This window comes from Daucus carota, chromosome 5 (assembly GCF_001625215.2).
Source record: "Daucus carota subsp. sativus chromosome 5, DH1 v3.0, whole genome shotgun sequence".
Lineage (NCBI taxonomy): Eukaryota > Viridiplantae > Streptophyta > Magnoliopsida > Apiales > Apiaceae > Daucus > Daucus carota.
Genome location: NC_030385.2, coordinates 31,668,385 through 31,694,050, shown reverse-complemented (window position 1 = coordinate 31,694,050; position 25,666 = coordinate 31,668,385). Strand labels below are relative to the sequence as shown.

Here is a 25,666-nt window from a genome sequence, read left to right as displayed (position 1 = left end):
AGAACATTTTAAAGTATAATAGATGTAGAAAAACAAAACCGTGCGGGCTCGACCCAAATCGGACAATATCTTATTATTGTGGAGTTAAGCTCGCTTAGCTAGTCCAACGAGTGGTATCTGATCTTGGTCATAGAGGAATCAACAATATCATTTGAAGGTTAGCACAAGTGATAAAGAAGAGAAGCTCAAGGTTGAGGTGCATAAGAGTAATGAAAGAGTTTTCAAGTGATAAAGAAGAGAAACTCAAGGTTTAGGTGCATAAGAGTGATGAAAGAGTTTTCAAATGAATCACATGGATCCTGCGGTTTGATGATCACCCCTAATACAAACCCAAGAAGGTGAGAGATCAATAAATTGCGACTACCGAAAAAAACTCGAGAATTAGAGCGGTTGTCAAAGACACTGTTATATCACACACTTGTAGTCATGCTGTATATATTCCCACCTATCTGCATATATTCCCACCTAGCTATAGCCTCTGTTTTCCTCCATTTCCATTTGCCTTCTTCTCATTTGTCTTCTTTCTCTTTCCATTTCTCTTCTGTAAATTTCTCTTTCCATTTCTCTTCTTTCTTCTTCTTTCGATACCATGAACTACCATGTTCTACAAATGTCGGTGAACGAATATCAGAAGTCACTCAAAGAGGTAATGAAAATGCGTGATAGAATGACTATCATCGTGGTGAAACCGTGAAACATAGTTAATCAAGTAATTTTGACAAACTCTCGTATTTTTATGATGGAAAAAAATAGAAACTAAGTTAAATAAAATTAGTATTTAGTACTAATATAAATAAATTCATGATATATTGCTAAATAGTGGAAGAAGATCATTTAGAACGTGTTTTTCAAGTCTCTCTTACTTATGTAATGTTAAACAGAAAGATTTAATGAAACTGAATAGAAAAATGTCGAATACAAAGTGCAAAACAATAACGATAGCAAATTACAATTTTCAAAAATATATCAGTTGAAGTACCTGTAAACCCAAATTAAGAGATTTACAATTAATTCATATGAAAATTAGAAAATTACAGATTATAAAAAATTTACCTCAAACAAGTACTCGCGACAAGTGATCGAATTTCAGCAATACTAATGCACCCCGTTTTTTTAGAACCTAGACCCTGCTTTTCGGATTATAAAACCCTTGTTATAAATAGCGGGTTATTGCTACGAAGCCTTCTCTAACCCCTGAAAATGGAGGAGCTAAAATCTGCTATTCCTCCAAGTCTAAAACGCTTGATTTCAGAAAGTACAGTCTCTGCTATTCCTTCTACTTCTTCCTCTCTTCTTCAATTCTTTCGCCAACTTCCCCAATTTCACCAGGTACTCTCTCTCTCTCTCTCTCTCTCTCTCTCTCTCTCTCTCTCTCTCTCTCTCTCTCTCTCTCTCTCTCTCTCTCTCTCTCTCTCTCTCTCTCTCTCTCTCTCTCTCTCTCTCTCTCTCTCTCTCTCTCTCTCTCTCTCTCTCTCTCTCTCCCTCCCTCCCTCCCTCCCTCCCTCCCTCCCTCCCTCCCCGCCTCCCTCCCTCTCTCCCCTCTCAAACACACACATATGTTGTATATTAATGCTGTTGTATACTGGTGTTCTTCTGGATAATTAGGTGGTTGGAGACTTGGCGGACAGAGATAGGGGATTGTGTGGGAAGAATAAGGAGTCTGCTTTGGAGTTTAAGCGCAGTGGAAACGACTGCTTCGCCAGAGCAGATTATGCTAATGCTCTTCATTTTTACTCCAAGGCCGGTTTTCTCATTACTTGTTAATTATATAGTGTCCTTGTTTCTATTTTTATTATGGTCACAAGTTAAGATAGACTAGAAATGTGAATTTTGAGCTCGTTAGAACTTGCGAGACTCGAATTAGTGTTATCAATTTAGTGTTGAATGTCACGGCAGTATGGAGTTGGTCTTTGTGCTTAGAGGTAGAACTTAGAAGTTTCAGTCAATATTTGTTATGATAGCTACAGTGTATTTTTGTAATAGAAATGTTACACTAATGATTGGACGTGTAATCAATAGTGAATTGTATTCTAGAGGATACACTATGGCAATGATACATGAATGGCTTTATAATATCTTGTGATTGGTCGTTGTACTGGGGGAGTTTTTGTTTGCTGGTCAATGATTTGATGTAGTTCATAGCTTAATAAGGCAGAGATGATTGTCTTCTGCATATATAGCTTTATAATTTGTATGTTGTTACACCATTGCAGGCTCTCCGTGATGCTCCGAGTGATGCTGATGTCCTGGGGAGGAACCTCGTCTCGACTTTATATCTAAACCGTGCCACAGTATCACATGTGAGTTAAATGTTTTGTTTAGCATGTGTAGTCCATGGTTGCATTGGTTTTATGCTATCTACTTGGCTAGGAATCAAACCCCATGTAACGTGTTTTTTCGAAAATACTATAATATGCTGGATCATGTTAACAGAATTCTTTGTTTTTATATGTTAAAGAGACTGGGCCTTCTGGAAGAGTGTTTAAGAGATTGCCGCCGGGCTCTTGTGATATCTCCACATTACACAAAGGTGATAAAAGCCATTTTCTTTTCTGCCTGCACTTGCTGTATTATACTTTATTATCTCATCATACACTTGCACAAAAAATTCAAATTGAAGTTGATTATTGTTTTCGGTAACATATGGGTCTTACCTTCTAAACGTAACTTACCAAAGAAAGCATAATACCTTTAGGCATATATGATGCATAACTCTATAATAAATCTTTTAGTTTTAATTTGCAAAATCTAGGGCCTCCTCATGAGTTGGCTACTCTTGTTGTTTTAGGCACTGGTTAGTGCCAACATAAAGTATGTCTAAACTTAATTGAAAATCATATTGTTTGTTAGCTTGAGGTAATTAGGGACCAAATCAGAGGCTATTTACAGTTTGTATACATATTTGATCCAGGCATGGTACAGAAGAGGTAAAGCAAATGCTTCTTTAGGTAATTGTGAAGATGCAGTTCGTGATTTGTCTGTTGCCGTGAACTTGGAACTGACCATGGTTGAGAAAAGAAGGATTGAAAGTGAACTGAAGCTATACATGGACAGAAAGGAGGAGAGAGACGGCTTGCTGCATAGTGCTAGTAAAAATAATATCAATTCTGCTGGTATGATAAACACATGCTCTATCTGTCTTGTTCTTTTATGTCTTTTAGCAGCTATATGCAGTCACATAGGCTATTAGTTTTTCTTTTTATGGCTGACTCCCATTTCCCGTAATGTGGCATAGTGATCGGTGGATACTTATGAAAGATTGTAATGTCTTCACCATTGGCTATTGATTCCCATAATTCCATCAACTTGATCTTTTGTTATTTTCTTTTTTATACATGGAATTTAATCAAGGTCTATATTGTGTTACTTAAACTAATGTAAAAGTAATTGAAGACCTAAAACCTAATCGACGGTCACCAAAACCTGACTAAGTTTATATAACATGCTTAGCTGTGTGTAGGAACCCTTGGAAGAAAAATGATACAACTATTGGATCTGACTTCATATCATATTGTATCAGTCTGACATCAACAAAATGTTAAAATGTATCAAGCGTTGCAAGGTCGAGAACCTGAAATGATATAGCAAGAAAGATCAATATTTATAACAAAACTAGTTCTTATGAAAGAGTGGAATATGCATCAATCGTGTGAGCCAGAGTTTTATGTTCTTATAGCGCATGGACATATTTTTTTCAAACTCTGTGAATATGTTTTGCTTGTCAAGAACTCCTGAAAATTGTTATATACTAATTTAGTGGGTTTTCATTCCTCAGGGTTAGAGAGTTGTGGAAAAATCACTTTAAATATTATGAACTACTACTCCATCCCACTCTAATGTTACATTTGGGTTGGACACGGAGATTTTGAAAATGAGTGAAGGGGGGAAAAAGTAAGAAAAGTGAGTAGAGTGAGGGGACCAATTGATGTTAAATGTATAAAGTGAGTATAATGGAAGAAAGTGGTGGATATGGTAAATTATTATATTATACAATTTAGTATTTTGGTAAGTTTTGGAAAGTAAAGAATCAGAAGGGACATCCTAGAAAAGAAAGTGTAAAGAAATGGTTGGGGAGAAGGAGTATTATGTTGCTAGTTTCTCTAAATTGATAATATTTCATGGTCCCAAGAATATAAATTTAGAGGGCTTCTACTGTATTATGTCTTGACCATCATTCTCATCAGTATCTTATATCAGGTTACATTTGCTAGAAATATAGTTGTGTTGTTAAATACCACGAGCATTGCAGATTGAATGACAATTACCATATATATCTTTCTGTGTATGAAAGATTATTATCATTTGAGGTATGAGATTTATGTGAGTAGGGAGAGGGAGTATTGAGGGAGGGTCATTTTATGGCGTGTCTGTGTGTTAAAGACTAAAAAAATTGAAGTGACTTGTCCTCATTGGCCGTCAGAATTGGCATACTGTTAAAATTTATTATTGTATAAGATCTGGAATCTGGAAATGATGTTTCTATAAATGGTTAATGGTAGCTGACCTTAACTTCTGAATAACACAATCTTCTCTGACACAGCTGAGATGTTCCATACACAACTAGAATGCGTCTCTACTCCAACTAAAGGAAGGGGTATGGTTTCTGTGGGAGACATACCACCATCTTCTTTGCTTCATATTGAAGAGCCTTACTCTGCGGTAAGATCCAAACCAACAATTAATTATTCGTACCTGTTAGCAAGAAAGGAAGATTATTGAAAGAGTTGTATCTGATAAAAAATAAAAATAAAAATGAAAGAGTTGTAAAATAGCATAGGCGTTTGAGATGTAGTCGACTAGGCAGATTTGGTGCTCGACTTGTGACATGTCAAACAAATTAAATACTGAAACCCTTTGCTATGTTAATGATGAAAAGTAAGATTGTTGTACATGTCAGTTGCCCCCATTCTACTAGTTGTTATCCATAAAGTATGTAAAGAACTCACAACTGTTTCATAGAATTTAGGGCCCTAAAGTTATGCCCACGCCATCTTGTCTGGCTTATGTATACTGGATCAGATGTAATCTTAGTTTCCATTTATCATTTTGCAGGTCATATTAAAGCACTGCAGGGATACTCATTGTCATTTTTGCTTCATTGAACTACCAGCGGATATCGTCCCTTGTTCTTCATGTACTATAGCTTTATATTGCTCTGAGCAGTGCCATGTACAGGCTACAGGACAAAAGGCTGGAAGTGTTTCAAAGAGTCGCCATAATCATATTAGTTTGTCTGGCGATCTTGAGAAATATATTGCAGATATTACTTTGTCAGACTTCTGTACTGAACAAACTGAACACAATTCTGAACACAGACACGAGTGTAGAGGAGTCAACTGGCCACTAGTGCTTCCATCTGAGATAGTGTTGGCTGGCCGAATTCTTATGAAACTAGTAAAGCAGGCAAGACATATTGGCGGCTCTTCTTCCGTGGTGGAAAATTTGGTTAGTACAATCAGGGTCCTTTTTTATTTTATTTAATTTATGTGGACTTCATGGGTCATCCCCCCCCCCCCCCCCCCCCCCCCCACACACACACACACCCACCCCCACACCCACACACACACACATGTTTTCTTTAATATACAGAAGGTAACTATATGGTTTAACTAATATATGATTTCCTGATGAAAGGGGATTCAACTCAGAAATGTAGCCTTCATGTTTATTGTAGGATCTCTGTCACAACTATGGGGACCTTCCTTCAGATGTTAAATTGTATTTGCACATCCATTCCATCATTTTATTGTACTGTCTTCAGAAATACTGTGGCTCTCAAGTACAGGTTGATGGGGCTAATTTATCACAGGTGACATCATCCCTCATCCTTCCCTGAATTTATTTTATAGACAACGGGAGATTTTTGGTATGGTTGATCTATCTAGATACTTCTTACTGGAAGAATTGTGGATTAGAAGGTAACCCCAAAATTAGTATTGTAGAAAATTTCCGACTGCTGCAGTAAACATCTGAATTATTATTTTCTTAGAGACTTGAGATACGGAATAATATCTATGAAACTTTTGAAAATGAATGCTGGTATTGACATATATGTATATTGAGCTTCTGGCAGTATTCACTTTTCATGTACTGAATTGTGTTAGGTTAGATTTGCCCTGTCAATGGTCTTGTGAATTGTGAGTTTGTGTGCTTTGTGCATGTGATGAACTGGATCAGTAATTTCAATTAAACAAACACTAATTGTGAAACTCAAGGCAATCAGTAGCAAAATACGATTACAATACTGCTAATAGAAAGTCTCAGCACAAGCTGTTAACAGAAATAGAGGTAGTGACTACAAATTGCATGGAATCTTCGAGAGGTCCAGCGCCTCTCCCAAACCCTAGTTTACTCCAGACTTTGCATAAAACCCTTCTTGCTCTATTTTCCCCTTTTAACGTTCTTTCCTTCCATCTGCCAACTGTCTCCATCCTAGCCACATATCTTTTTTCTTTCTTTACTCGCCTTGACCTCTAATTCTTGTTAAATCCACTGTCTTTATACTTCTTTCTTATATAAACTTTTGCTTGCTCTGCCTGTTTTACCCCTGGTATGACAGTGCATTGGCAATCTTAGTAAAGAAGTTGCTATAAATATAAATACGTGAGCCTTTTATTATGTCTTCTGGTGTATCTTTGTTAGAAGGCTTTGAATTTGCTATTGTTGAGATGCATGCCGTGTTAAAATTATATGCATGGTCTCTCCTGCTAGTTACTTATAACTTGTAATTTGTCTTTCGGAGTGAGAAAGAAAATGAACGGAACATTATTAGTTATTGATTGTGCTGCTTGTATTGTTATCAGTTACGAGTTAGCTGACAGATTCAACTTGTTAGATATCCAATGTTTATGGAGCATCTCTCATCTGCAACGGGCTTCCTTTTTGTTTCCTATATGCAGTGTATTATACTCATTTGTCAAATCAAGGTTAATTCTATCGCAATTGTCCGTCTAAACTCTTTGGATGCAAAGGAATTGGTGGTTCCGTCGACAGTATCATCTTTTGCTGGAAATGCTTTGACTAGTACTATTGAGCAGGTCTGAGCTAGAAACAATATTCCCACTGTGCAGTTCTTCATCTGAACTATATTATAATGTCATCAAGTTATATTAATTTGTGCTTCTATTATTGTCATACACACCTTATTGTGTGTGTAAACTCATTCTATGCACAGTAGATCTAAAATAGGTCTGTGGAAAAGTTCTTGCTTGCTGATTGAAGTACTATATTCGTTGCCGTTAATATCGTGTACTATTGCTAGCATGCAGTCTGTTTTTTGCATATCTATTATTCCTTTCTTTTTCTACTTGATCATGTTGCTTTGTACTCTTCTGGCCTCAATCATTTTGTATATCGTCCCACCCTAATATATGTTCACTGTGTGTGTACAGGTTAAAGTGGGTCAAGCAATTTATTCAGCTGGTAGTTTGTTTAACCATTCCTGTCAGCCAAATATCCATGCATATTTTCTATCACGTACTCTGTATGTACGATCAACCGAGTATGTTGCAGCAGGATACCCACTTGAGCTATCATATGGACCCCAGGTACAACTGTAAATATGTTTTCTTGTTTGGAAGTGTACTCTAGTAGGAATAGTTTATTGTTTCTCTTTGCATGGATGCTTTTACCTGAGCCAGACCATTGTAGATTTAGATGGGTAGCAAATAATTCTAGTGTCTCATCCACAGAATTTTGAGTTTATCGAAACTTTTATAATTGGTACATGTAAAGAATGTTGATCAGATAAATCCATGAACACTGTATGCTTGACATGATAAGTAAAAACTAAAACATTAATGTTAGAAGCATGCATCTCCACTGATAAGCATTAAATTTGTTTGCAGGTTGGGCAGTGGGATTGCAAGGACCGCCAACAGCTTCTTAAAAATCAATACTCATTTAGTTGCCAATGCAGTTCTTGCTCAAGTATAAATTTTTCAGACCTCGTTCTAAATGCTTTTCGCTGCAGTAAACCAAATTGTTTTGGTGTAGTCCTTGATAGAAGTCTCTTTCATGACAAACAAATGGTCAGTCAATGCCCAGATATCCACACAACTTGCAGTTCCGACCCTCATATGCAGGTATCAACTTTCTTAGTAGTGAATGATTCTGTGAGATATAAGTGGGCTACTTTTTAAGAAGGGTTGATCATGTATTAATTTCCGACTAATAATAACCTCTCGAGACTGTTATCTCTGAATTATATATGGAAATCATAGAATAGTGTACTTTCATTTCCATATTTTATTAGGCAAGGATGCACTTTTCGTATGTAAAAATGTGCACCTAAAAGATGGTTGAATGATCATCAAGTTCGGCACATAATATAGTGTCTCATTTAGAATAGAACGTATGCCATTGTACACTGTTAGTGTGTGTTATTTAATTGCACTTTTATAGAAACATGTGGTCTGTCAACGGATGTTTACATTACTGCTCTGAAGTAAGTTTTATTAAAAAGTAACAAGTTTAAATAATTTTTTAGAAAATCTAGAAACATAAAATGTTAAATTATGGTACACTACAATTAACTGCAAGCCATATCTAGAAAAAGGTTAATGAAACTTCAAAATAATTAGTTAGTAATTATTAAAAGAAGGATTAAAGATAGTGTGGTGATTTCCCTAATTGATTCTTTAAGATGCTGATGTCCCACTTGACCGTTATAGTGGGGTGTTCGCACAATGGGTCATGTCCAGAAGTGCTTCATGTGTATCCTGATATGCTTTCTGAGTTAAGATATCCACTTCCAGTTTTCTGATTTGATGGCACTTCTAAGATTAGGAAGCTTAAATCCGAGGAGATCAAAAGAGTGGCTCAATGTGTATTTGAGCAGACTGACTTTGTCCATGATATCAAACCTGGAGTTTGTTTGACTTGTGGTTCACGTGTTAATCTTGAAAAGTTAGCTGAAACACTAAATGAAGCTACCCAAAATAGCAAACGGTACGTCTTCTAATTCTTTTGCAAGATACAGATTGTATAATATTGTACTGTATGTCTTCTTTTAACTAAGATTTTGATTAGACGAGAAATCACTATGTGTATCTAGTTAATTATCGATCTTGTCCCTGCAAACTTTGAACAATACGTACATACATACATACATACATACATACATACATACATACATACACACACTAAGCTAGTGAGGTTAACTGCTCTCGACGAGGCTTTCCAGACCTATTGATCACTACATTAAAATTAGTAATGGTACCTGACCGGGTGACCTCACAGAAACTGAATTTGGAACACTCATAACCTCACAGCTTAAATGTAGTATTGATGCCTGAACCACAACCTCACAGTATCCAGTCTTACATAACAAGCTTCTGCACCGTAGCAATACTTCAAAAAAAAAATTCTTGGGTTGTGGAAGTTAAATTCCTGGCCTGACAAGTCTAGTTGAGCGGGTTTGCCCTCTCACCCAAGTCATAGTCTCTTGCAATAGAACAGTACCCTAAACTAGCCATTACCCTGAGCTCCAGTTAGCTTTCTTTTATGAAATTACAATACTTCCTGCCCCAGGTTGATATACTTCTTCCATCCTTTACTGCCCTTCAGTGCAAAATTTGTAGTTTCTCATAGATATATATTCAGATTTGTGTCATAGATAAATATTTAGATTTGTATTCTGCAGATTGAAGGATGCAATAGTTTTCAACCAAGTATCGGCTGATACCATTTCATATTCTTTAAGGTCCCTTGATCTTTTGAGATCTAAATTACATGCATACAATAAGAAGATTGCAGAGGTAGGTTTTATGAGATTAAACTTGATAATCAAATTTAGTGATTGGTGATCTTATTACATCCTATTACTGGTCAAGTGTGCCTAACAATGTATATAGGAGTAACTGAACTTTGTGGTATTATATCTCAGCTGGAGGATAATCTGGCCCAAGCCTTTTGTTTGCTCGGAGAATTGCAACATGCAAAGAGCCATTGTAAAGCATCCATGCAGGTATCTTTTAAAAGAACATTTAGTTGCCACTTCATACTGGAACAATCATCTATACCACAAATGCTTAAGTCGAAAACTGTCTCTAATCGTGTTGCTACATCCTAAGGTTGTGTGATATCTGCATCCTAGAATTTGGACTTGAATTTAGAATTCAGAGCTCACTTTATTTTTGGGGGACAACTGTGATAATTTATATCTGCAGAGATAATATTTCTAGTTCATTTCTTATTCCACATAAAAAGAACCATTTAGATGTAATACCTATGATCATAATCTCTAAAAGAAATCATGACCAAACACTATGGTCGACTAAAATTGTTTCATTACATCTTGTTTCTCCTTCTCAAAGAGTCCACTTGTTCTTCAACAAGGTGTATCCGATAATGTTGCTCGCACATGCAGTTTTATTTAAATTTAAGAACAAATGTAGACTGTGTAGTTTGGTGATATTCTTGATAGTTTTTGTGCCAACAGCAAGAGTTGCACATGATATATAAAATAGGTAATATTTTCCCTCCCCTTATAAGACCTAAGAGCAAGTCCAATGGGTTACTTATCTAATTACTTATTAATAATATAAAATAATGAGTCATAGTGAGTCCTAGCGATTTAGGGTATCTACTTTTTGTGTCAACTCCAATAGCAATCCCTATTTTTTGTTCCCTATTATTATTATTATTTTAATAATAAATTTGAGGGAAAGAAGGGAGAAAAAGAGGAAAAAGTTAAAGAAAGGAAAGAGATGAATTTTTTATTCATAAATATTAAATAGGTAATGGCTAGTGGTTACTTAAAAATAGATAATGGCTAGAAATTTTGGGGATGTGCTAGTGATTTAAGTAATCACTGGCATAGTGTTGGAGTACCATTTTTTTAATACATTACCTAAATGTGAGTTTAGGAGCACATCTAGGTAACCTATTGGACTTGCTCTAATTTGTTTGAGTAGGCTACCAAATAAGTTGTTAACTCCTAAACTTTACCGATTCAAAGTGACAAGTAGATTGATAATTTTTAGTTGCTTTCCAACTTTTTTGAACTCTCAAACTAGTTGCTTTCCCCACTGCGAGCATACTCTTCGTTGCAAGTGTATTTTCTTTTTTAAGAGAGTGCAATTAGAAAATGGCACATAGTAGTATAATAAGGTATTGATCTCGGGCTATACAATATGAGAATATCTGGGAGCTTCTTGGTCGGGATGTAGTGTGAGTATTTTTTTTTCTTTCAACTAAAGAAAGTGCAATGTCCTGCCCTTACTCAGTTCAACTAAACATGTGTAATAATTAACCCAGTTTAGTTCAGGAATTATAAATTTTATTTGATCAAATTGTTTCTACCTTCAAATTAATTGCTCGATAGGACTATTGGGCCTAATTACACACAAGGGACTGCACTATCTCGTGCTTAAATCATTAAACAATCTTATAGGTTATTATTTGTTACTTTGATTCCCCGTGACATGAATCTAGAAATTATTTTGTGTGTAAAATTAGAGCAACTTGTTCTATTTCCAAATCATAGTCCTTGAAAAAAAAATAGCAAATGAACAATTGAAAACATAGAGTCTTTTGATCCACAAATAGGGGGAGTTGAGAGAAGAAAAGAAACTATTCTGTAAGTATATCTTCTGACAAAATGGTTAGTTTTTCTTTGCAGATCTGTTTAGAGTCCATATAGAGCTTACAGTGCAATTTGTGGTTTCCTCTAAAATTTGCAGATTCTTGAAAAGCTTTATGATCTCAACCATATTGTTATCGGAAATGAACTGGTAAAACTAGCATCTATTCAGCTATCACTGGGTGATGCTGACACCATTGATACCATAAAACAGGTTGACACAATCTTTTTATTGTATTATGGGTCCCATGCCGATATCATTTTCCCGCAATTAGAAAATCTTAAGAGAGAAGCCATCAAGCTTGTTGTACAATAAACCAGTTTAGTTTCAAGTACTTAAAAATTAGGTGGTTTTGTACTTGGATCTTGTAAGTGACGTGTTTTTGTATTTGAATCTTGTAAAATGTCAATGACGGGAGTGTGAAGTAGTTCGTTAGAAGCCAAATTTTCCATTTTTGTCTTGCACAATTGCAAGTGAACAGTTTACATGCAATTTCTACTGCAAAAAGATTATAAAAATTATCTTGTAATGTACACAAATTGGCTGTACATTTCACTCACCGAATAACAGAATTAGAAAAAATAATTCTAAATGATTTTTTTATTAATGCCAGATAATTTAATGTTTCTGATTTTGGCCGATTTTGGAAGGAGATACTATATCGTGTAGCGTTTTGTTCTTTCAACCCTGGAAAAATGCTACATGAAGTAGCGTTTTGTTTTTTTAAACTCAAAAAAATGCTACATCGTATAGTGTTTTGTTTTTTTAACCTCAATAAAACTCCACAAGAAATAACCTTTTATTCTTTTAACCACAATAAGCCCTACACAAAGTAGTCTTCTTGATTAATATCGAAAATGTTACACAACATAGCGTGTTAATAAGTGATATTGGGGGCATTTTTTCAGATTGTGAAATATGGTGTATTAATGTTTCAAATTATGATAATGGGGTCCGACATTAAAATAAAAGCACAAGTGATGTGGATTATTCAAGAATCCAAGTTGATTTGTTTTGTAAAAATATGATATTATTTGGCTACGCGACACTCATTAATTCCGTGTTAGCATGATATTGTCCTCTGGGTTGTGGTTAAACCCACACATATTTGTTTTTGAGCTTATTGCAAAAGGTCTTATACTAATAGAGTTATTTAATTGCTTATATTCAAAACAAAACTTCTTTATTTTTCTAATATGAGACTTGGGTTGACTTCGGCCCACTCAACAATATCCCCTCAATCCAAGAACCACCAATCTTGTGACATTTACACATCGTCCAAGACCTCATGTAGCAATTCCAACTTTGATGCTATTTGTTGGCCCATGCAACATTGGTTAACTCCGCATTAGTATTATATTGTCCGTCATGCCCTTGGTCAAGCCCATACGGATTTGTTTTTAGACTCCTCCCAAAAGGCCTCATACTAATGAAGTTAGTTGGCTGGTTATATACAAGACAAATCTTATTTATCTTTCCGATATGTAGCTTGGGTTGACAGCCACTCAACAAATATCAGTGAACTTTTATGAAATAATTTCATGAGATCCAGCTAATAGTCTTGATCATGAAATATCGTTGATAAATAGGAATCCATGTTAGCAAAGGATTTCCCGCGATATGGAATGATTAGATCATCCACTTTGGTATCTTATTGGACAAAAACAATGATATTGTTCCTCAATTGATCGATGATTTCATTTTTCGAAATGTAGAACTGGGTGCAACTGGGGAGGTAGAGAAAGATACTGGTTGAGTTAACTATGTTGATTTATAAAACAATCAACCCTGATATTGAATGTTGAGATTACACATTTAATTTTTGATGGTAGATTCATAATTAAAAAAATTATTTTTTGATTTTCCAGATGAAATGAAACAGAAGATACGGTACATCTAGTACAGTTATTGTATGAGGTCTATCTAATACTAGACCAGAGGCGCATAATAGATGGATATAAACGTCATGAGCTGTCTTTTAATAAAAATTGTTGCTGATATGTTCTTCTCGGTTCCTTATCCTTCTTCCATAATCTGAGTTCGGAGAACAAAGAGATAAGAGGGTCCTATGAAGACATGTGGTTAGAAATCCATAACAAATCCGACCACAACGATCAAATTGATTATTTTCATGCATAAGGATACTAGATTACCTAGTAGAAAAGATTTTAAATTCATCACAAAGCTCTCTTCAAGCAGTTTTTAAATATCAACTGAAACTCCCCAGAAAGTAATTATTAATGTGACCGATTTCCACTCTTTTGCAATCAAATTTGTTACATCACCCGCCGCTCTAACTAATTGTTCATCCCCTCCACATGTGATATTTATATTATGTATGGTCGTGTCTATGGACAAATCGGTTAAAATAGATTCTTTTTTTATTAATCAAAACCTCTTTTAAAAGATCTTGAACGGTTCTTGTAGACTAAGCGTTCTTTTTAAAATATATGTGGAATAACAGAAATATTTAAATAACTTTTTTTTGATTGAAATATTTAAATGACTTTGATTGTTTATCAGATCATAAAAACCTAGAACCGAAGATCTCTTCCTTCTCTTCGAGACGATATCATACATAATACAAGTGTAATAAATCATTAGAAAAAACAATTTTCTAAAAAAAATTATTTAATAATTTTTCTGGGTGTCATTAATTTTAACCATCACCTACATAAATAATTCCCTCTAACCACGGATTTGACATTTAACTTCAATTAATTAATTTAAAATCTAAAGAATTCAGTTCATATCTAAAATCTAAAATTATTTTATAATATTTTAAAGATAAATGTAATTTAACTTTTTTAATCGTAGATAATTGAACTTACTTAGTAAATTTATTAGTAAAGTTTTAATTTGATAATAAAAATTTATCAAAATAATTACTCAAAAATTAATACAATATTATTACTATTATTAATAGTTATCATATGAAGTCATTTTATACTTTTTTGTTATCATATGAAGTCATTTTAAACATTATTAAAATCGTTTGGCTTATTTTATTTCTAATAAATAAATTTTTTTCCCGAAAGAAATTACACAAAAATGTTTTCCTCATAGGAATAAATATCAAACATATATGTATATTAAAATAGGTACTTAAATATACATTTTTTACTAAAAAGAATTTTATATTTCTTTGGAACTTATTTTGCTAAGCGGCTTGAGAATGGTTTATACAAGATTTTAGTGATTATTATATTTTATAGGGCAAAACAGGATTTATAAAATTAACAATAATATTGAATGCTACTGGTTTAATTTATTTGGACAAGAAAACTAAATTGAATTATAGCTTTATCATTTATATAATATAATCCAATTTCAGAGAATCTACAATTTTTTTGGAGTATTAGAATCCGAGATTATAGACAACCGTTATATTCTTATGTACTCCCTCCATCTCTAAAAACTTCTCTCGTTTGATATGTCGGGACTGTTCATAACATGAGACAAATTACTAATTTACATCTAATCTATAAGACTAAATATAGTCATGAGTGATGTTGTTGGATTCGTATTTGTGAGTACTTTAATACGGTGAAATTTCTATATTAAATACTAATACGAAATTAAAAATATTAACGATCAAAAGTGTGTGTTGGCAAATGTGAAAAAGAGAAATAGGAAAAGTATTTAGAGACGGAGGGAGTGATAGTTATTATTTTTTGCATCTTATTTTTTAATAATAAAATATTAAAGGATAATCCTTATGTATGCAATATTTTCTTAAATCTGAACTAACATATAACCAGTGTTGTAAAAAACGGGAATCGGACTTAATCGGTGAAGTCACGGAACAAGGATTAATCGGAGATTAATTGAATTGATCGGGGATTAATCAGAATAATCGGAGATTTAATCAGTTCGGCGAGCTACGGAACAGGGATTAATCGGTGATTAATCACCGATTTTTAGAACAGAGCATATAACCGAGATATATATATATATAGGGGGAGGTTCAAAAGAGACCGAGGCAATGCGAGAGACTCGAGAGACCAGCTCTGGAACCGTTGGATGAGTTTTAAATATGTGGCCAGATTTACTATACGTTATATTAGTATAAAACCTGTATAATTCGTATAAGGGCAGTTAATGGAATGGTTTAATTGTTAAAAATAAAAATACGTACGTTTCAGTGTATCAATCACAGATTCATGATTAAACCTTCCTTTTAATTAAAAAGATTATGCAGACAATCTACATCCCTGATTGATGCCTGTTCATATTTCTATTTTTTTCTACGTTCATGCTCAAGTCTATCAATGGAGATCAATAAATCTTATCAAGCTTGTTCTGGTATGTATATTTGAATCTATCATTTAAGTTATTGGCTTCTTTTAAACATACAATGGACAGAACAAGTTTTATTCTTATTGTTTTGCAGATGCTTCAAGCAACAGTTTACCCGAGGGTTCCAATCTTTTTGATGGTGTTGATCTTGAGAACCTTGGAAAGGACTGGATTCCCGAATGTCCCGACAGGTCAAAACCTAAAATGGGTCAACGTTTCAGTGATCTTGATCAGGGCTATATCTTTTATAAGGAATATGGCAGACAATCTGGATTCGATGTACGTCGTTCAACCGAAAAGAGTGATAGGTTTGGTAACACTATAACAAAGTATTACGTGTGTTCTAGGTCAGGTAGGCCGGAAGACAAAAATCTTGATGAGAACACAAAAAGAAGAAGAACTATATCAACAAAGTGCGAATGTCATGCAGAACTTGTGCTTGGGATTCACGACGGTGGAGGATTTTTTGTTAAAAAATTTACAGAGGCTCACAATCATCCGTTTGCAGGCAAGGGGGGAATGCAATTCTTGAGGTGCAGCAGGTCCCTCTCTGATTTCCATATGAGGTTCATTGTTGATGCTTCTAAATCAAACATTGGTGCCTCACGAGCCTTTACCATTCTAAAGTCCATGATTGGTTCATATGAGGATATAGGAGCTACTGTTGTTGATTTTAAAAACTTTTCTAGGGATATTAAAAAACATATTGGGAAGCACGATGCTGATATGATTATTCAGAAATTCAAGGATATACAAGATTCTTCAGACCCCCATTTTAGATTTGAATACCGAACTGACTCACATAATCATCTAACTCAACTATTCTGGGCAGACGGTGATTGCAGAAAAAATTATGAAGTTTTTGGTGATGCGGTTTCATTTGATGCAACGTATAGGACAAACAGGTATTCTGGTTAATATTTTACGATATATAGTTCGGTATACAAGTTGCCAACTAATATTTTTTATTTTCTAAAGGTATGGAATGGTTTTTATTCCGCTAGTGGGGATAGATAACCATTGGAAGAGTGTAACTTTTGGTGCAATATTGCTTGAGAAGGAAGATAATGATAACTATATATGGGCCTGTGAATCCTTCAAGAAAGTTTTTGTCAAGAATCCTAAATGTATAATCACAGATCAGGACCTTGCAATGAAGGTTGCTCTCCAAACTTGCTTTCCGTTAGTTAAGCATCGTCTTTGCATGTGGCATATAATGAAAAAATTTCCCTCAAAGGTAGAATATTGTCTTTCCACAGTTTGTGTTCAATCATGTTTGATAGTATGTGTTTCTATAATCAAATCACCACGCAATTCTATATCTGTCTTTCTATACGCTATATTTTTTGTATTAAACAGATAAACTTGTTCTAACTTTTTCTATAATATGTTCTAACTTTTGTTCTAACCGTGATATATCTAGCTTGGTACTGTTTTCTGCGCCGAGTCAGGCTTCATGGAGAAACTTAACCAGTTTATCTGGTCAGATCACATTACTCCAGAAGAGTTTGAACAAGGATGGTCTGATGCTATTGAAGAATTTGACTTGAGTGACAATGTATGGCTCAGGGAAATGTTTGAACTGAGGAATTTTTGGATTCCAGCATACTTTAATGACGAGCCAATGGTTGGCCTTCTCCGAACAACATCTAGATCAGAGAGTTCTAATTTTTATTTTGGCAATTATGTTCAAAGAGGAGACACACTTTCAGAGTTTTATCTCTGTTATCAAAGTGCAATTGACAAACAGAGGAATAACTCGAAGAAATTGACCCACTATGATGATTTCACACCAAAGTTAATCACTGACAGAGAGATTGAGAAGGATGCACTGAGGCTTTACACCAGGGCTATGTTCTATAAAGTACAGGAGGAGATCAAAGCTAGTAGTATGGATATTGTCGTCTTGAGCATGAATTTTTCGGAGAATACAAGAACAATAATGATTCAAGACACATTCAAAAAGGGAATCACTTTCAAGGTTTGTAGGAATCAACATGTTCATTGTCATTTGCAAGAACTACAATGATGTATTTTTATATTTGGTAGGATTTCTATGATTATCCAGCTAAAATGTATCATTTTTCAGGTTGCAGTTAACATGGAAACAAACAATATTGAATGTTCGTGCAAACTTTTCACCAGAGCTGGTTACCTATGCTCTCATGCTTTTTTCTGCCTTGGCATATGTGGAATAAAATTAATACCAAGACAGAATGTATCCAACAGGTGGCTGAAGAATGCCATAGAGCGTTTCAGTACACTAGAGCTTGGAGAAATATCTGATACTGGTACAACACAGTTATCTAGACGGGTTAAGTCGCAGGATTGTTGGTTTGAATTTCAGGGTTGTCTCAGTGATGCATCTGGAAATCCCGATATTTTGGAGTATATTAGAAGTGGCCTGAGTAGTATGCGTAAGCACATTACAGTGACAATGAAGAAGCCAAGGACACGATTGAATTCTGAACAAATTGAAGAATTAATAGATTCTCGTGTTGTTGAAGAGGTGACCATACAGAATCCTAACAAAAGCAACAACAAAGGCAGCAGAAAAAGGATTGTATCTGGAGCAGAAAAGTCTATTGGCTGTAACAAAAGAAAGAAGAGGAAGTGTGCAACATGCAAGGAATATGCTTTTCATGATTCAAGAACATGTCCTGAAAAAAACTGAATGATCGATTTTGTTTTGTTTTAATTTTTTATATGAATCTGGGTTTGTTAGTTGGAGATTAAACTTTTTTACATTTTTCAATTTTGAATGAATTTGTAGTTGGATCCTATACATTTCTGATTTTATAGTTTTCTTTTAAAGATTCCTTAAACTTATTTACTTTTTTACAGTTTTGAATTTGTAGTTCTCATTTTTACATTTTTCGTTTTTGAATAAATTTTGTAATTCTTCCTTTTTTTTAGTTATTCTTCCAATTTTTGTTAAACAATTGGTTAGGAAACTACTTAATGTAGAATATTTAATGTAAAAAATGTAAAAGTTTACTATAAATATACAAAACTACTAGAACAATATTTGGAATAGTTAATAGAATCGGTATTATTGCACTATAGGATTAGTGTGGTTGGCAGAAACTTATTATAGGTAACGGATTAATTGGATGAACAGATGGTTAAAATAGCAGGTCTAACAAAATAATATGCCATGTTCAAACAGAAACAAGTTACCGACATAATTCGTGTCTCACATACCAACAAAATACATAATTAGATAAAGACAACAGTTCAGCATCATGATGAGTTTGCCTCTGCAATCATGTGCTTGATTTTCAGTCTAACGCTGAATTTGCTCTTTCATTCATCTCTTTAAACGATTTCTTAATAGACTCCATCTTTTCGTCAGGTACATCGCTCTCCTTTGCATACAACATGTGAAGCAAGAAGGTCTGTTGTACTGACTGGTATGAAGCCAGGAGAGAATCCACCAATCTGTGTTTTTCCTGCCAAATAAAGTTGCAGAAGGGAAAACAATTTTTGATGAATAATTATAAAACACACATAACATACTTGGTCAAGTAATCACATATAGAACAACATACATTAGCAAAATTCTCAGAATCTACACTCACTTGATCCATCCACTCTGAGTGGTTCCCCTGTTAGCAAAAAATGAAAAAAATGAATCACTAAAACTATATTCAACGAACATGGTATTTATAAAAAGATATGTGTAACCTGTTCAAAGCATGGTCTTGGAATTTTTCCTTGATCTAGCTTATCACAATGCTCTTCAGACAGTTTGGGAAAATCCTGGGCAAACATACATGATTTCTTCTCAAACACCATACAACAGAATATCTATGATTTTTGAACTCCAATTTTCATTTTTTGAGTTACACCAGAAAGTGTTCTGGTGTACTAAAAAATTTAACATGTACATTTAAGTAAAAATTTAGCTTGTAGAACATTGTATCGAACTTTAAAAAATAAAATCAGAAACTTTTATGTAACAGACCGAATCAAAGGACGGTCTTGAGGTTCTTGTCCAGTCTCTTCTGCTACATGTCCATTCTTGACCTTTAGAAAACGACTTTACAACAGACAGAAATTACAATTATGTAGTTTTCGTAAAAGAATTCACAAAAAATTGATATGAAGTCATCATCTTTTATGAAAGTTTTAACAAAACCTTTGGAATTAAATCCCAGTCGAGGTCTGCATCAGAACTGTCCATCGTACGCCAAACGTCACCCCCCTTTGAGAATGTTATCAAAAATCCATTTAGACAAGAATTTTTCAAATCATAATCACAATTGATATCATCTAAATAACAAAAACTTAAAAAAATATATATTCAGTTCTACAATAAAAAAAATATAATCTATCATAATACATAGTTTTAGGCTTGAATTGTCTTTGTAATATGCATAAAATTCGATCCTGAACTATATATATTGGTCAAGATAAATTACCATTTGTGTTTTTTCAACATCAGGATTCTGGGTAGATCTTCCAAATGCATCATCATCAACACTACCCTATAAAAGACATTACAATAGACATGATTTGTGTTGTTTAACTTGTCTAAAAAATCAATATGTGGAAGTATCAATTCAGTAAATGTTTTATTTTTAAATTCACCTTTATCCTGCAACTCTGAAGAGTTGTGTAGTCAATGTTTGGCTCTCGCAACTCCCCATCTACCAGAAAAGACCGTTGTATCAAGATCTGTTCCAGCTTGTTCAAACAGTAGTTGTTCCAAGGGAGAAACCTGGGCTTTTCTCTCTCTGAGAGAGTGTTCCTCCCAATGAAACTATCAAGAAACATGTACTGTAAAATCATGAAAAAAAATGTTGTTATGATATATATTAGAAAGCTCATCATCATAGTCAGGAAAAAAACAACCAAAAAAGGTCATACCAGCAGAAAAGGGAGCGAACCCGTGTAGTATCTGGTTTCTTTGTTCTTTAACCAGAACTTGGTAGACTTCTTCAAACATTTAATTACAAACTCACACCAATTATAATTATAACAACAGTCCAAATCACAACAAAATCCTAACAATTTTTGTCTGATGTACGAATTCGAAGGAGCTTGGCAAAAAAAAACCAATTAACAGAGATATGAAGTTTTGTTTGAAATTAAAATCCGCCAGCATGGAATTTTCTACAGCAATAACCACATCCTTCACCGAAACTCTAAAAGCATTCTTAGAGGTTCCATATTGCTTCCTCCACTCTTTGGCCGGAGTTTCACTTTTAACAAATGGTATTGTCTTCAATCCTAATGGTAGCCCAAGAACACGATGAACATCAACATCAGAAATTTCAATAGACCTACCGTCTATAACAAACCTGCATGATTCATAATCAAATTTGGTGACAACACCGTAAGACAAATATTTTGGATAGGTATGAAGTTCAAAATCCAAAATGCTCCCAAATCCAGTCTTAGAGATCCATTGTCTCTGTGCACTACTCAAATTTTTAATCATCTCAGAGAAAAGGGATGGACTGTGTTTCATAGACAATTTGTGTCGATCGTTGATGATATCTTCTTCGACTATTTCCAGAACAACTTCTTCTTGCTTTACATCACGAGTCCTCCTTTTTTTCCCTCGTGCAACCTGAGTGGTTAAGTATTTATATATAATTAGTGTGTTTTTGTTCTTTTCACATGTAAACATTTTTATAAACCCCTTACTGATACAACATCCTCAGTTCTCTTCCTATCAACACACTGCCTTTTAGGGTTCTTTCTACCACTTCTTAACACATTGTTACCTAACACGATGGAAAAAAACAAAAATGCAACTAATAAATCTTTTCATGGATTAAAATCATGGTAATGCATAATATATGTTACGTTTTTAATTAAATGCTAAGATCTTACCTGCAGATTTGCAAGCATCTATTAAGCGCATCATATCCATATCAGACCTCCTCTTCCGAGTTCCAGAAGCTGTTTTGTAATACTGTCAGAATAAAAAAGCTATAGACATGTGGATCCTGGTTTTGTAAAATTTCTTACATTCTTTTTGGAACAGATCCAGCAAACCGGTTCTCAATTCCTCAACGTCTTCATCGCTAAACCAAGTTGTTGACATCTAGAAACGGAAATGAATCAACTAATTAGTTAAAAGAATGTTACGGTACAAACGAAGGGTAATTCTTCATTAAGTGTATAACATACAAACGAAGGGTAATCCTTCATTAAATTGAACGTGTGAGGACACATCTTCAAGAATTGAGTTGTATAAAACAACACATAAAATCCGCAGCTTTTGTCATCATCTTGATTTGGAACCTGTGATGTAATATAAAAAAGCCTCAGAAAACATAATTGTAAATGACTTCACCAAGTTTTTCTTCTGAAAAAAAACCTCGGGGATTAGAAAAGGAATCGAGTCAATATTCCTCGGAGAACAGTCTCTGTTTGCATATTTGTAAAAAGACTTCAACAACCTAGATTAAAAAAAAGAATGACCATGATTGAAGTGTATCCTTACACAGGAACAGTACAATTAAGATAAAAAGTCGAGAGGTAGAGGGAAAAAAATACCCTCGAATGAATCCTTCTATCTTTCCTGATACCGAACCTTTTAAAGAATCCAGCAATAACATAGTTGGGCGTTCACCCCCACCCTTTAGATCATTACTTGGGTTGCATAATACTATCAACACCCAGTGATTCCTGAATTTTACCAAAAGTACCATAGGTAATTGTCAATTATTTTAATAAAAATTCACATTAAAAGTTAAAAAAGGTTGAATACAGAAGTCCTAAAAACTTACCACAGACATAATGGGAAAAAAACATATTTCATGTGGAAGAATTTGTCCTTCATTAGGCGACTATATATTTTCTCTCTGCCTTTCTTATTGTAATAATAAGATTTTGTTGCCAGTGGATCAACATATAAACATGTTTTGGCTTTCTCTTTGCCCAGTGAAGCCCATAAAAGTCTGGATAAGTTTAAAAAATTAAAGAACTTGAATTTGAGAATATCTTTCCAATTGAGAACTGTTCGCAAAAATCTACACGCAAGCGCACGTGATCATAAGTAATATATTTGTTCGTTCCCACAGAGACTGGTGAATTAAGAATACGCACCTATGCAACAATGTATGACCAATTTTCACTGCCAAGACAATTAACAAGGATGGTTTCTTTTATACTAATAACTAAAATTACTAATCAAATTCAGAATAGGAAAACACATGGGATTCTAACTTCATTATCGAATTCATCTAGAATTGAAATTACTGATTAACATGCGACTGTTGATCCTAATCAGACAACACGAAAGTAATACATGCCAACTCCCGTTGCACACATATCATACCAATCAAAATCCGCAATTAAGACAGAAATCTCATGGACACCAACAAAGCTCAGACCCTATATCTCTATAGCGGTAGTGTAAGCAGAGAGGTTTAATAGCAAGTCGTCTATCGTGATTACACAGGGTGATAAAAATAGTTCAAGTCTACCACAAATTATGTTTCATTCACATAATCCTATGTTTACATGGCATAGTTCTAAATTCAATCATCCACTCTCGCTTCAGAAAGAATTAACAAACAACTTAGAAGTTAGCTACTCTCCTAAGAAGAATAAGCACGGCTCATGCAAAGAAATCAACGTACGTCACAAAATCAGCAATTAATATTCTTACTAGACTACATCGATAAATCCATTAGAATCCCATGAAGGCGGTTAGTTCATAATCGAACTAATCGACATCATGGGTTTTAATGAAAACATGATAAATAAAATACGAGAATTAAACGGAATAAAAGTACTTGAATTAATAATAAAGAACACAACGTTACAGATTTGATGTTCACGATCTCGCTCGAAACTGTCACTTTCTCGCGAAGAACGATCCAATACAAACTGATAATGTGCTTGATTACAAGAGAAAAACTGAATAATCTATAATCCGATATTCTACTCTTATTAAAACTACTACGAGGCTAGGGTTTTACACACGAGAAAAATAAAATACATTGACCAAGTCAACCGGGCCTCGACCGCTGCGAAAATCCATCAGAAAAGCTTCAAAAATCGGCCCGGGGCACTTCTGCTGGGCGCGGCCGCGATAAACTAGCGCAGGCGCGCTAGTGGCGACAGTAGCTAGCGCGGGCGCGCTAGATGTTAGCGCGGGCGCGCTACTGTCTGCCACTGGCAGCCCAATTCTTCGTGTTTAGCTCGTTCTCGCGTGCATGTCCTTCCTCGCTCTAGTACCACTTCCGTAGGTGATCACGGTTGCATTTAGCACATGCAACAAGCCCTTTAAACCCCTAGATAGCTCTAGTGGACGAGTGTGTTCTCGTGAGGGTTTGTAGAAGATGTACCCACAAAATCCCAAGTCGTGACGAATCCACAATTCTCCATTCTTGCAAATAATGCACCAAGAACAACCTAAAATGATAGAAAATCACTTCATCACCTCAACTCGTGACCTGCACGGAAAAACAATAGAAACACATCAAATGACACTAAACACTTAAGTACAACCAACCAATTTAAGTGGAAATGAAGGCCTATAAGTGTGTATAAATACCACTTATCACACCCCCAAACTTAAATTGATGCTTGTCCTCAAGCGTCAACGACACTATACAATAATACAATGCAATGCATGAATGCAACTACGTGATGAATGAGTAAACTATGAAGTAATTGCCTTGCCAATTATAATACCTCAGATTGTGCTAATGTTCTCGAATTTCATCTCTCTCGCTACTAAGTCAATTACTCTTCTATTTACAAGTGTGGAGTGCCAGTGTGTGCAAGCATGCTCTTTTATTGAGACAAGACAAAAACTACTACTCCCACAGAATCCCCATCAAGAATCGTAAAAGTTTAAAACTAACACCCTGTCACTCAAGTCCCACTAAAAGCCAAGGTCCCAAAGATTGTCCACACCCTTCTATTTTATTCACTATTTTTTTTTCTTTTTTTTATTGGTGATTAATTGCTCGGTCTAAGGTCAGAGCGCTTCGCAGTGTAAATGCGTTACGAACACCACAAGACTTCACACACCAATTATTCACTCTATTCTAGTGGTTTATTTAACCGTGCAATGGTTGAGATCCCTAAAGATTTATTCACTAGTACCCATGTAGCGAGCGTTGGGTCAACAATCCCAAACCACGAAGGGCTTTAGGTTGTTAGGCACAAAGTCCCCTCAGACTTAATTACTCGAGTACTAATGAGCTCAACCTAGTTAATTCTACCACTTATTTTTTTAGTGAATTTATTTACTACTATTTCTTTTTTCTTTTTTTTTTTTTTTAGAAAGGTATATCTACTCCTCAGTTCCCCCAAACTTAAGATTTACAGACCTAAGCTGAAGGGTGCTCAATTCAATCCTAGAATTCATGGAATTTCGTCTAAATCCTATCTCAAGAACATATGTGAATTACAATTTCCAACACAAGCAATTTCCAAGTACTAACCTAGCATTGCAATTGAAACTACTAATCAAGAACTACGCACATAACTCATCATAGGCAATTAGCTTGGCTTAACTTCATAATTCATGCAAATGCTCGTGATACTAACTACGACAATTACCACTAAACATGTAATATATAAAAAAAATGAGAAAAAATAGAAAGAAAACGTGAGAAAAATAAAAAAAAACGTGAGAAATAATCAAAGCAAAATAAATAAAAAAAACGTGAACTACATGTACTAACTAACACATGCAATAATAAACAAAATTACAATAACATGCTCTTCCTTAGATTACCACCCCCAAACTTAAAATTTTCAATGTTCTCATTGAAAGTGGTAAAAAGGCTAGAGCGAACACGTAC

The 25,666-nt window shown here is 34.6% G+C and overlaps 2 protein-coding genes and 1 long non-coding RNA gene across 5 annotated transcripts; 2 read left to right on the top strand and 1 right to left on the bottom strand.

The window, feature by feature from the left end:
- The first annotated feature begins 1,128 nt into the window (after nt 1-1,128).
- On the top strand, nt 1,129-12,036 carry LOC108223538 (uncharacterized). Of its 3 annotated transcripts, none has more exons than XM_017397856.2 (15): nt 1,130-1,329; nt 1,606-1,740; nt 2,214-2,300; nt 2,459-2,530; nt 2,912-3,113; nt 4,541-4,659; nt 5,053-5,445; nt 5,675-5,809; nt 6,900-7,037; nt 7,392-7,547; nt 7,848-8,084; nt 8,783-8,949; nt 9,644-9,758; nt 9,887-9,967; nt 11,685-12,036. In XM_017397856.2, exons 1-15 carry the CDS (start codon nt 1,201-1,203, stop codon nt 11,898-11,900), a joined length of 2,382 nt encoding a protein of 793 aa, XP_017253345.1. In that variant the 5' UTR covers nt 1,130-1,200; the 3' UTR covers nt 11,901-12,036. The 3 variants fall into 3 exon arrangements, 2 of the variants coding, with proteins under 2 accessions (XP_017253345.1, XP_017253346.1); XM_017397857.2 differs by having other exon boundaries at nt 11,624-11,758; XR_010292148.1 differs by lacking the exons at nt 9,887-9,967; nt 11,685-12,036 and having other exon boundaries at nt 1,129-1,329; nt 8,757-8,949.
- A 4,833-nt stretch (nt 12,037-16,869) lies between these two features.
- LOC108221575 (protein FAR-RED IMPAIRED RESPONSE 1-like) lies at nt 16,870-18,558 on the top strand. Its single transcript, XM_064093997.1, has 3 exons — nt 16,870-17,121; nt 17,308-17,865; nt 17,974-18,558. Exons 1-3 carry the CDS (start codon nt 16,870-16,872, stop codon nt 18,556-18,558), a joined length of 1,395 nt encoding a protein of 464 aa, XP_063950067.1.
- A 3,308-nt stretch (nt 18,559-21,866) lies between these two features.
- Nucleotides 21,867-22,300, bottom strand: LOC135152915 (uncharacterized). Its single transcript, XR_010292200.1, has 3 exons — nt 22,219-22,300; nt 22,029-22,142; nt 21,867-21,942 (listed from the first exon to the last, which is right to left on the bottom strand). It is a non-coding gene; the product is annotated as an uncharacterized LOC135152915 (long non-coding RNA).
- Nucleotides 22,301-25,666: the final 3,366 nt, after the last annotated feature.

Bases quoted from the DNA above. Each gene is read 5' to 3' on its own strand.
- LOC108223538 (XM_017397856.2), top strand. From the start codon at position 1,201: ATGGAGGAGCTAAAATCTGCTATTCCTCCAAGTCTAAAACGCTTGATT. The intron at 1,741-2,213 runs GCCGGTTTTCTC...ACACCATTGCAG, and splicing joins CTCTTCATTTTTACTCCAAG to GCTCTCCGTGATGCTCCGAG. The intron at 3,114-4,540 runs GTATGATAAACA...TCTCTGACACAG, and splicing joins AAATAATATCAATTCTGCTG to CTGAGATGTTCCATACACAA.
- LOC108221575 (XM_064093997.1), top strand. From the start codon at position 16,870: ATGGTTTTTATTCCGCTAGTGGGGATAGATAACCATTGGAAGAGTGTA. The intron at 17,122-17,307 runs GTAGAATATTGT...TGATATATCTAG, and splicing joins TGAAAAAATTTCCCTCAAAG to CTTGGTACTGTTTTCTGCGC. The intron at 17,866-17,973 runs GTTTGTAGGAAT...ATCATTTTTCAG, and splicing joins AAAAGGGAATCACTTTCAAG to GTTGCAGTTAACATGGAAAC.